We start from the raw sequence: 12,970 nt of genomic DNA on the forward strand, positions 1-12,970 counted from the left end.
ATGGGAAACAAGTGCTCAACAACTGAGGTACATCCACTCCGCAAGGAAAGGTTCTTTTTAAGGATGGCATCAAAGCCAGAAATCATAAAAAGAGCACTAGATGTGACTTCATAAAATTTATAAAGTTTTTTATGGGAATTTAAAATAGTCCAGTGAATGGACGTGGCTTAGGCCATTAGGCATTCACCTCCCATATGGGAGATCCCAGGTTCAGTTTCCTGTGCCCCTTGAAGGTGAGCAAAACAATGAGCAGGCAGACAAGAGAACTGTCTGGGGGAGGGGGGATAAATTGAAAAACATAAATAAGGTAAAAATAAATGTTCAAAAACCCTATAAAATACATTAAAAAATAGGAATTCTTAAAATAAAATAGTCCATATATAAAAATCAAAAAGAGAAAGTTAATGTAATTGGTTATTTATGTAATTTCGTTTTTACCAACCAAGGCAGGGGAGACCTGTGAACAAGGGTTATATCTCTAAATCCGTAAAAACATATTGAGGAGAGATATAGAAGAATGTACCCCTTAGTGGGTTATAGTTGGATGGTGAGTTGATACATACAGTTGCTATGTTTTACTTTACATTTTCCTATACTTTTAAATGTACATTTTGTAATGAACATACATTTCCTAATTTTATCATCAGCAAAAATAATACAGCTAAAAAATTGCTTATGGCTCCCATTTGTGAATGTTTGGTGGAAAGTCTTACATCACAAATATTTGATACAAAATATAGCTAAGGTCCCAAGACTTCAAAGCATCCTGAGCTTCCCTAATCACTGGCATGCAGTGGCTAATAGTTAAAACATTTTGTACTTTGGTTCTTCATTCATTACAGAATTTGTTTATGGTCCATATGTAAAGTAATGATATGCCATTTTGTGGAGCTACTCCCTGGTATACTCCTCAATATAGCAATTGCCAAGTATATTAGAGAAATACAAATACCAAAACTATTGTCCTGCCTTCTATTTATGACACAAGACAAGTGAGTCTGTCTAAATAATTCACATCTCATTGAACAAGTGTCCATAGACTATCCGATGATGGAATTACATCTTTATAATATGAAATCTAATTTAATGCTTTTCATTTAACTTTGCATTGAGAATAGTCCCTTCTTACAGAGCGTCTGGCATTTTGTGAATTAATGAGCTAGATATTTAATTACTGGTCTGTCTCCTAATATTTTCTCCTTCAAGGGACGACCAATAATCATTGTGGCATGTCTCTGCAGAATCTAAATTTCCTGGAGTCCATGAAAATATACTAAGAGAAGACAGCGATGACGGTAATCAGCAGCTCTCTGGAAAAAGTATTCAAAAGAAGACATTTTGTTCCAAGGGCACAGTGTTGAGGAGTGAGCACGGTCTTTGGAGACAGGCCTGGGTTTCAAACCGGGCTCTCCCACTTAGTGAGTATCTCTGTTCTCGGGCAAATTATTTGCATTTATTTCCTCACCTGTAAACCGAGAGAGCAACAGGTACCCTGCAGTCATTACTGAGGGGAGGTACTGAATGTGCCAGGCACAAGAAGGCACTCAAACAATGGTGACTATTGCTGAGGTGGACAAGGGGATGGCAGGGTCTCCATGCTGCCTGGAGGCAGCTGGCTGACTGTCCAGCAAGAGGCGCACAGAGGAGCATCACCTCGATGAACTGACCACCGCCCAGGGGTGCGGCTGCCACACCCAGAACTGAATGACACAGGGAAGATGACGGGCACCGTTCAAGTTCAGTCAATAGTCAACTCCTTTAAAGTGAACAAACTCTTTTGTGCTGCCTGAAGTGATCATCTCCCTCAGTCAGGCATCCCTTTCCTTATATCAAAAATAAATCAATTCCTTTGGGGGGATGGACTCAGCACAAAGAGAGACTGAGTCACGAGGAAGGTTTCTCTTGGACTACCGTGTGGCCTGATGATTCTCTCCCTGGAGGGCAGACACCACCTCACTCTTGCCCAGAGACCCAATGCCTCCCAGAACTGGGCTCTCTCCAGGGATGGACTATTTAAACACTACTGCCTTCAGAATCCCTGGGTTTTCCTTTCACCTTGTTTGAGGATAATGATCCACCTCATTCTGTTGGCACAGGCCTTCCCCAGAGAGTGAAAAAGACAGTGCACTGATCTCTACTTACTAAATGACAGTCACCTTCCAGTCCTTGTTCCCCCTGGTTATAGCAAGATGACGTTGGAGACAGTGTTGGGTGTTCCTTAGACAGCCAGCTTCATCAATGGTGTGAGAATTTCACCAGGACAACCATAAACACTGTCTAATTTCCATGTTTCAAGTCCTAGAGGGAATCTCACTGCTGCCTGATGAGGTACTAAGTTATTTTTTTACTGCTGTTTTGGATGGATGGATGGATGGATAGATGGATGGATGGAAAATGGATACATGAACTGTGAAGAGGATGTTGTAATACTGTGCTGGACATCAGCAGTGAATTGCTCTGGGTCCTCAGTATCTTATTTGGCACCCAGAATAGATCTTCTGCTCTATGTCGATTGTCTAAGTTTTGATTTAAGGAATGCAAAGAACCACATTGAGCCTAAAGAGGAGGGGCTGTCTAGTCAAAAGAAGCCTCTCTTATTCTTTCAATCCTTTTATTAAAAAGTTCACCTTTCCCCTGGATTTCACTGAGATTTGGGTCCATTTTGGTTTCTTGCAAAGAGTGAACTGACTGGACTCTGAGCAGAGACCTGGCTCTGTCTGCATTGACCTTGAACAGTTCACTCAGTTCTCCGAAGCCCTCCTCTCTTTCAAAAGAGGATACTAATTTTAGCCCTTATTCCACGCCAGGAATGTTGTACGGAAAGAGCAGCAGCATTTGGCATCCACTGAGTTCCTACAAAGGAAGGTCCTACACAGTGAAGAGCCAGAAATGTTGCTTTCCTTCCTTTAAAAAAAATCTCTCTGGTTAAAGTTAATGCTGAACTGATAAATATGCTAAGCAGATCTAGGTCATGCTGCTATTTTAAATCAGTAAGTAGCTTGCTGCTGATTCTAATTTTGGGGATTCATTTAGCACAACCCTGTTTTCTAGGAAATGGAATCATAAGAGTTCACCTTGACTTAAAAAAAAAATCCAAATAATCCATAACTAGCATTACCCTGAGAGTCAGGACCACCTCCCCAACTGGCCTGGGTGCAATACAATTCTGTTCACTGCAATGTCACGGCAACTTGAGATAAACAGTAGACGGTTTTCCTTAAAAAAGCCCAGGAACAGTCACAGGGCAGCAGCGACTCCCAGCTGGCCTCTGGAATGTAGTCACATTATTCTCTCAGAAGCAGAAAGCAGCATTCTGCCACCAGCAGAGTCCCTGTGACAGTGACAGAGCTTTCTCCTGGGCTGTAATCAATTATGATACTTAAGGGCATTAGGTTTTAAAGGGAACGAAAAAGGCTCACTCCCTCTCTTTCTTGCTGGGCTGGCTTTCTTTTCTTTCACTTGGTGCCATGGAGACCCTACCAAGGTCAAATCATTTCAATGTTGTCTTTGACCAACAGCTAGTTCTCATCGAACACTTCCAAAATTGTTCAAGTAGCAATAACATCAATCTGAAATACACAAGGCTCTTCTTGATCAGATCATGCTGGCTTTGCCTCCCTTTTCTTCATACCAAGAAAGACAATAGTAATATTTTTAATAATAATAATAAAAAAAGAACAACATGTGAAACGCATCTTTTGGAGCCTCTGAGCAAACCCACGCAGCACCTCTGCCCTGGAGCCAAGGCCCAGAAAGGCTGCCTCGCCCACCGCGTGGAGTGTCCTTATCCAATTTCTCTGTCAAGCCACCGCATTCCCCGTGCACACACACTCCCACCCCGTCCACACGCAACTGTCATCGCTTCACGACTGCAGAAACCGGAAGGTTGTAACAATGCCCCGAATTGGAGAAATTCCCAAGAAAAGCCAAGAGATGGTTTCCTGGGTGAATGGGAGGCGGCCGGGGCGCCTTCCTGGCAGGGGAGGCTCTGCCCAGCTCTGTGGGGTGTGACCTGCGCGTGGAATCACGGACTAGGTCGACGCAGCCGCCGCTTACCTTGGAATGCTGCAGCAGAAGTATCTGCTCGTCAAGCTGTTGTCGCTTGCCTTCTATTTCGGTCTGCCTCTTTCTTTTTTCCTTGAAAATAGAGAGAGAGAGAGAGAGAGGCTGTAAGATTTGGGAGGGGTTGGGGGCTGGGGGGTGCTGGCTCCAGGAATTTTAAAGCAAGAAGCAGCAGCGGCGGCAGCACCACACATCTGGACAGACACTTGCCGGGATGCTGGACACACACGCAGTCACCTGCCCCTCCGTCTCGGGGTGTGTTGCAAGCAGCAGCAGCCTCGTAACATGTCTGCTTTGGGCTCGGTGAGTGGGAGAAATTCTCCTCACTCAGCCAAGCTGCAACAATTTCATCCAGAAGAAAAGGCGGGTTTTACACACACACACACACACACACACACACACAGCCACGCTCTGTGCAGTGTTAATTTGGAGACAAAGAATAAAAAGGTCTCAGTTGAAAGGCAGAGGTTGCTACAAACTTCCAATACGACAGAATAAAACACGGAAAATTCTAAGGTTGGGCTCCTTTCATCAAAATCAGACATGCAAAAATAATCCAAAGCAATTTCAAATTCTCCAGGGCACACCGTCCAGGTGGACAGACTAAATGACAAGGTCAAACAGGAAGTCTAGAGTCTGCCCGGCTCCTACTCCCAGCTCCACCTCTTGCTTCACGTGTGACCTGTGGCAAAGGGTCCCAGTCTGCTCTTGCAGAAAATGGAGATAATGACAGCACCGGGCATTGTTTAATGAGATGACACATGTAAAGGAGCTAGAACAGTGCACGGGACATAGTAAAAACTCAATAAATGTTAGCTGCGGCTATTCTTATTGCCTTGTTGTCGTGTGTTTACTTCTAGGGAACACACAGAACCTGGTTTTAAAGAGATGTACGTCCCTCGTAGTCACACCACAACATCTCCATTAGAGTGCATTCTTCAACCTTTTCTCCACTGTACTTCTCAAATCATCATATGAGTTGGATTAATTTAAAACAGCAAGGCCTGTCTTTATGATAGCTTCATTGTTAATATTTTGTTTCCGAAATGCACCAGAATGGTTTTCTGGGACATTTACTGAACTGGATTAGTTTCCTTTCCTCACATATGCAGGGAGAAATTCGTTAGACAAGACATAATGGCATTTTAAAATACAACAGCCAAATCCCAGAGAAGATTTTCTGACAATAATGCGGCAGCCTGGCTGGCGTGCTCTATGCTAATGGAAGTCTTTATTTTATGTTGTTGCTGTGTTTCTGGGGGTGAGATGGCACCACTACTAGTCAAATCAGTGTATCAGTAATTTGTGTTAGAACCAAACTTTTCTGTGCAAACCACAAAATTTTAAGAAATATTAGCTCATCATCCTGCACCCCTAAGACATAATATCCCAGGTCAGAGATGCATTCTTCCTGTCAAAGTAAGGTCTGTGAATAATTTTAAGAACTTACCCTTTACCAAAGAACTCCAATCAGTGGTGTATAAATGATGTTTGCTTAACCCACAGTATGTCCAAGAAGGCATAGTATGTGACAGCAGATGGGAAAAGTGAGGCTCGCTGGGGCAAGCCCACCTATCCAGCATCTCTAAGGTACAAGAGCATAGAGCAGAGGCCTCCAAACCAGCTGCTGGCTCTTTACTCCAGGACTTCTCAAGAGTAGGTTTACTGGATTTTATCCTTCATTCCCATTGACTATCGAGATACGTAGTTGTTCTAGATTTGAATCTAGAACCAAGATATAGTATCCAGCATGGATACAAAATGCTGGTGACTGAGCACTGCCACAGATGTTAAATGAGTGCTATGTGATCTAATTGCACGGTCTGACATTCCGAGCCTTTGCCAGGCTTGCCCGGCTCTGTGCCGTTGTTCACAGAGAGAGCCCTCATGTCAGAGCTGCCCACCACCATACTGGCAAACCTGGCCCAGAACAGAAGAAACATTACTGGGTGGTACAGGCAATGGTCCTTTCACCCACTAGAGCAGTAGACTCATGGGTGATCTCCATGAACTGGTATGATCATGAAGCATGTAGGAATACAGTAGAAACCTCAATGGGCAGCACATTCCCTGGGCTTCCTAAATTACAGACACTAATAAAGGGCCCCCTCCCTTAAGCAAGTTGAATGGTGTTTCTAGTTTTCTCAGAGTACTGACAAATACAAAAAGCCTTTAAACATTTTTGTATTGAAGTATATCATTCACACATGAACATACATAAATAAGTATAAAATAAAAGTTATGGACTTAAAGCAAACATGCATAACATCATACAGGAGTGCCATACCTCACCCCACCACCAACACCTTGCATTGCTGTGTAACACTTGTTACAAGCTATGAAAGAATATCATCAAAATATTACCACTAACTATACTCTATATCCTATATTTGGTTTATTCCCCCCCCAACCTATCTTATTTTTAAAATATATTTTTATCACAGAAGTTGTGAACTTGCAAAACAATCACGCACATATGTAGAATTCCCATACATTACTCCTTCACCAACACACCATACCGTGGTGGAACATCTGTTACAGATTATAGGATGATATCACCGGACTATTACCACCCACCATGGTCCATAGTGTACATCTGGCACACCTTTTCCGTACACCTCAATTATCAACACAGTACATCTTAGGCATTGATGCAAGAATGTTACAGTATTGCTGTTAACCATAGTCCATTGGTCGCACCAACTGTATTTTTCTCATGCTTTTCCATATTCCCACCACCCTGCAATAGTGATGTACAGCCCCTCTAGCTCACAGAAGGACACGCTTGCATTTGTACCATCAACCACAATTCTCATCCACCTCTGGGTTCACTGTGTTATTCAGTCCCTAGATTATTCTGTCAATTGGCATTTACATCCATAGACTACCTTTTCCAGCCACAATGCCATTTATAAACCAGCTGCTACTCACATAATGTGTTATCATCAACTCTACCCTTTTCCACACATAAAAAGCCTTTTTTGTTCCTACCAAATAAGAACTCATCACTCTCTCCTTTCCCTTCTCACTTCCTAGTTTGTAGATCTTTCAGTACCTTGAGCACTTGAGTACTTGATAGCATTTAACTGTTAACACGTCTTCCCTCTACCAAACTATGGCTCCTGGAAGGCAAGGATCTTGCCTGACAGATCTCTAAAACCTAGGGCATTACATGATGGGTATATGTAACAGATACTTGCTAAGTATCTCGGAATGAATGAACTATCCTTTTTGTTTCCTCTGATTGGGTTCCTGTTTGCCCATCCCCTCATTCAAAAGTGTTATGAATCTGTAGTCATGATTTCAATGGAAAAAAAATATTGAAAACCCATTAGCCATCAGCCCATCAAACCGGAAATGTCTTTCTGCTGAAGACATTAGCCCATATGGAATAGACTACTGTTGCTACGCATATGAGAGACAAGTTTAAAAAATAATTTTGGGGGAAGCAGATTTGGCTCAACGGATAGAGCGTCCACCTACCACACAGGAGGTCCAGGGTTCAAACCCAGGGCTTCCTGACCCATGTGATGAGCTGGCCCATGCACAGTGCTGATGCGCGCAAGGAGTGCCATGCCACGTAGGGGTGTCCCCTGTGCAGGGGAGCCCCACGTGCAAGAAGTGTTCCCCGTAAGGAAAGCCGCCCCATACAGAAAAGTGCAGCCTGCCCAGGAGTGGCGCCGCATGCACAGAGAGCTGATGCAGTGAGATAACGCAACAAAAAGAGACACAGATTCCTGGTGCCACTGACAAGAATGCAAGTGGACACAGAAGAACACACAGTGAATGGACACATAGAGCAGACAACTGGGGAGGGGGGAAGGGGAGAGAAATAAATTTTTTTAAAAAATTATGGGAAAAGATCATGCGGAAAGCTCATCCTGGGCAGAAAGCCTGGTGGAAGTGGAATTTCCAGGGAAATGGGTGGGGAGCTGATAGGAGCAAACCATTCAGGAGAATGTTGCCTCAAGAGACAGCTGGAATGAAATAATCTCGATCCATTAGGAAGATTTCCAGATCCCTTTACTATCTGGGAGGCCTAGCAAGTCACTCTTATTTTCTTTCTGTATTTATTTTCCTGGTAAGTATTTTCTGGAAGCACTGTGACATTATGAATATTACAAACTATTAGTGTAGCAAGGAGAACCCAGAGTTCAACGTGGCACCCTCTGTTCAAAAGTGGTTAATGAATATGATGGGAAAAAAGGTATTATAAGTAGTTAGGGAAGCTTATCTCCAAACTTGTGCTGCCACCTGGGCAGAGGAAATGCAAGGTGGTGGCATGCAGTCCCAGGTGAGACTGTGAGGAACAGAAAGAAAGAGGTTGACCCTGACATAGGCTGATACCTGGAGTCCCAGGGCACAGAAGAAGGAAGGAATGAGGGGACCTACTCAAGGCACTACTGCCATCAAGTCACCCCAGAACTTAGAAGAGAAAAAGAAAATACATTAATTTTTCAATGTTTCAATATTTCTTCCTCCTCATGCTAAAGAGAATTGTGCTTTGACCCCTCCCATTGATAACTAATGGGAATTTTGGTCTCCTCTTCCCCACATGCATCTTTTCAGTGACCTTTTGCCTGCTGGTTCCTAGGTCTTTGTGACATGGAATCAGAGTAAGAGGTAGAGAACTGAGAAACTACAGGAAATGGACTGGCTCAAAAAGCTTGTATTTGGACAGGTAATAGGAGCTATTCTACATGGGGAGAGGGAGGAAGATTGAGAATAGAAGAGAAGGGCTGAGGAAGTCAAGAACTGAGAGGGTTTGGAGATAGTTTGAAGAATTTAAAATAAAAGAAATGAGGTATTGAGACCAAGAAATTAGGTAGAAAGAATCTTAGTATATTCCAGTAAGGATACTTTTTTTAAAAAATTATCATTATTACTTTTGCGTACAGGGTATGTTTCTTTGAATGTGACTTCGTGTTGAAAATGATCTACCAGGGTTCCAGGTTTTATAAAGGTTACCCTAGGAAGGCGACCTTTTGAGAATTAAGTTAAGGAAAAACTTGTAAATGGGACCTGAAGAGCTTTATTTGTTAAAGAATTAGAATATCATTTCAGCCATGGTTGAATTATAATTGCCTGTTTAACATCTTTTTCAAAGCTATTTATATATTTGAGGAAAGAAAAGGAAGGCAGTCTGTCTAAAATCTGAGGAGCTCAATAATAAAGTATAAAAAAATCAGGGAGGTGCCCACTCGGCTTTTCCAGTTGCCAAGTTGAGTGCTGGTTTGCTTAGCAGACACATCCCTATTAGAGATGGGATATCTGGTCCCACTGCCTTTAGCTACTAAAACTCACTTTCCTGGCTCTGACACCAAGGTCACCAATCACTATTTTGATTATAATCAGGCTTCCCAAGTAGTAAGCTAAATGGAGAGATGATACTTGTTAAGCCAACTGCAATGCCCATCTACTGTAAATAACTAAATTAATTTGGCACTTGGGTCTGTAGATGAGTGTATACAAAGTTAAGTAGGCGTGCAATTTTCTGAACCCACGAAAGAAGGAACAGAACTTGAAGTCAGCTTAAGGGGTAATCTTAAAAGGCTTGGGGAAGCAGATATGGCTCAAACGATTGAATACATATGTTACCACGTGGGGGGTCCCAGGTTCAGTTTCTGGTGCATCCTAAAGGAGACAAGCAAGACAGCAAGCTGATGTGATGGGCTGGCACAGTGTGCTGGTGCAACAAGATGATGCAACAAAAGAGACACAAGAAAGAAAACACAATGAGAGACTCAACAAAGCAGGGAGCAGAGGTGGCTCAAGAGATTAGGTGCTTCACTCCCACATGGGAGGTCCCAGGTTCGGTTCCGATATCTACTAAAAAGATGAGCACACAACGAACAGACAAAGCAAGCACAAAAACAATGAGGTGGGAGCAGGGAGAAATAAATTAAATAAATCTTTAAAAAAAAAAAAGGCTTGGTAAAAAGGAAAAGTAAACTAGATTTCCCATACCTACATTGTTCTGCCTAGCCATATACCAATTCAGACTATATCATCATCATGTGCAGTAGAGAACCGTACAACTCCATACCTTCCTCATGTTTAGTTTTGACCAGCATTTCCATTTAGATAAGTTCTCTTATGCAACTGATTACTTGGCCATGAGCTTGCCATCTATTGGTGAAAGAGAGAATTGCCTGTTTGTTTAACAAACTGCAAGATCAAGAGAATGGAAAAAATGGAAATGAAATGGAAAAAGAAGACATTGATTAGTTCAAGTTTTACTACTGGTTTTAACACCTGAAATCCTTTAGAAAATCATATAGAGTTTAGATGAAAATATTGTTAATTACACTGAAGAGTTAATATGGCTAACCTATTAATACTAAGTCAAATGCATAACACAGAAGAGTTTTAAAGTCCTTTGTAGCCCATGTGGATTATATCTTAAAGCTTTCTTGCAAGGCCTGCCCACAGAGTTATTCTTTAAATATTAGTTAACTATATTTTTGCTTTAATGGTCATAACATCAATTTCTTTGCTAACCCTTTTAATTTCCTTCTCTGAAGACCAAGAAGGAGAGTGGTTTGATACAACTTTGAAAAGAAAGATCTGCTTTATGACATCATATTGATAAGCCTGTTGTAGTGAAAAATTGAACACTTCCTGTACAGGCAGAATGGTAGAGACCTCTGAGGAAGTCCCAAATGCCAGAAGGAAAAAAAAACAAAAACAGAATTAGATTCATTTACAGAAAGTAACTTTTTTTTTTAACCACATCACTCTCAACATACTACATTATTCCCACCAGAAAGCAATATGAGCACTGAGCCAGGAGACCTGGCTTCAGGTAGAGGTTGTGCCAATCACTCCCTGGGTGACTTAAATCCCCCGTGGTTTCTGAGCCTTCTTTTCCCCACCTGTGAAATGAGCAGTTTGGACCAGCTTGTAGTCCTAAGGTCCCTCCCATCTCTAACATTCCACAATGCTCAGGAGAACAGACTACATGTGCTTTAGAATCTGTCACATATGCCCATCCTCATCGGCGAAGGAGGACTAGCAAATGCTTACATAGTGCTTACTGTGTACTGGGCCCTGTTCTGAGCAGTTTACATACTTTAACACTTCCAACTGTTACAACAACCCAGTGAAGTAGGCACTATTATTATCCCCATTTTATAGAAAGGGAAATGGAGGCACAAGGGAAAAAGGAGATAAGATCTCATAGCTAGTGTCATACAGAAATGGAACCCACTATGAAATAATATGGAAATAGAAATGTTTTACGGTGCTATTGCATGGTTCAAATGAGGTACAACACAGATGCAAACATGTACATCACCTGGCAGTGTGCAAGGATTTAATAAATAAATAAAAGTGGCTTCCTTTAAACCTAGGTAAGACACTTTTGGCTTAGGATTTTGCCTGGGTAACTGCAATTTATTTGCAAAACCAAAATTCAGTGCTATAGTGGTTGGGCCTAAGAATAATGATAGTGATGGAAAGAAGTAACAACAATAATGAACTAAGTTTACTGACTGCTTGCTATTGCACTGTACTAAGGACTTCTCTTTAGTTTTTCACTGAATCCTCAGAACACTTAGTGGGTACCTTTAATAGGCCCCATTTTAAGGATGAGGACCAAAGCTTAGGGTGAGAAAACACGCCCAAGGTCACGGGCTAAAAAGTGGCCAAGAAGGGGCTGATGTCCAGACCCTCTGACTCCAGGGCACCTTCCGTGAACAGAGACCTCTTTCGGCTACTAACCTTGGTTTAGCTCTGAGCGTGAATAGACGCAGGACACATGAAACACATGAAACCTTGCTGCCCTCACACTCACGTGCCAAAAATCTTCCAGAGCAAATGAGATGTTGAAGATGCAAAACGTTCTTATGTCAAAGCCCTCCACTCCCCAAAAAGGCGGTGTCTTACAAAATCAGTGAGCATTTCCCAAGTCCAGACAACAGAGATAGGTCAAGGCTACCATCAGCAATGCCTAGTAAACCAATATATTCGTTTACTTCAATCCCCGTAGGAGAAATTTCCAGGGGAAGTTAATGATCTAATAATGAAGGCAAACACAAAATATTTCTCTCCCATGTAAAATTTTCACCTGAGAGGACTATAGCAGGTGAGACAGCAGCTGAGAAAACTCTCAGTTTACCAAGTTGAGCTTATGAAAAGAGGAGACTTTAAATCGGGAGGCTCTAGATATCAGAATGTATCTCTGTAAAATTAAAAGTCAGGAAAAGTAAGGAGCAGAAGCATCCACTAAGTTGACAGTCCTTTCTTAGGAGGATGAACAAGGTCTGGAAGAAATCATAAGGGCAGGGAAGGCACATGGATACAACTAAGGCAGGACCGCATGGACCTCACAATAAGCAGCTTCCTCATTGGATCTCACAACAAGCAGCTTTCTCATTGGTTTCTATGGAACCCAGTAGAGGGGCTGCAGCAGTACAGAACATAGCTGTGTTCCTTGTGATCAAAACAAAACAGAGAACACAAAGTGCAGCCTTCTGACAACTAAAAGGAAAGCAAACTCCAAGCAATTAGTATAATTCCAGAGACCTGTACATCTTTTCTGGTTTTTGCTAATCATGTTTCTGTTTTTTATCTTTGGACACCAATAGATAGTGACTATTTCTGATCCACATTCTTAAAGAAGGAAATACAAATAGCCCATAGTACCCCTACCCAGATAAACAGCATTCGAAAATATAAATGAAAGTAATAAATGTGCATGGTGAGAAAATTCAAATATGCAAAGAAGTAAAAGTTGGATCATCCTTCACCTCATTCCCACCAGCTTCATTCCTTTAGGCAACAATTTCAATCAGTTCTTTATCTCACCAGAAAAAAAAAAAAAGAGAATATAGTAACATATTATATATTATAACATAGAAGACCTGCTCTTCAGAGATCTTTTTATACTTATTGCACCTTAGAAAGA

General features: G+C 41.9%; 1 protein-coding gene across 14 annotated transcripts in view; it reads right to left on the reverse strand.

Moving 5' to 3' along the window:
• PALM2AKAP2 (PALM2 and AKAP2 fusion) overlaps window positions 1–12,970 on the reverse strand; it is a 488,418-nt gene that overhangs the window by 250,235 nt on the left and 225,213 nt on the right. For all 14 annotated transcript variants that reach the window (XM_058302553.1, XM_058302562.1, XM_058302559.1 and 11 more), the window contains exon 3: window positions 4,057–4,137. In XM_058302553.1, the coding sequence (XP_058158536.1) occupies window positions 4,057–4,137 (81 nt within the window). The remainder of the gene's footprint in view (window positions 1–4,056; window positions 4,138–12,970) is intronic.

This window comes from Dasypus novemcinctus, chromosome 8 (genome assembly GCF_030445035.2).
Source record: "Dasypus novemcinctus isolate mDasNov1 chromosome 8, mDasNov1.1.hap2, whole genome shotgun sequence".
In the NCBI taxonomy this organism is placed as follows: Eukaryota; Metazoa; Chordata; class Mammalia; order Cingulata; family Dasypodidae; genus Dasypus; species Dasypus novemcinctus.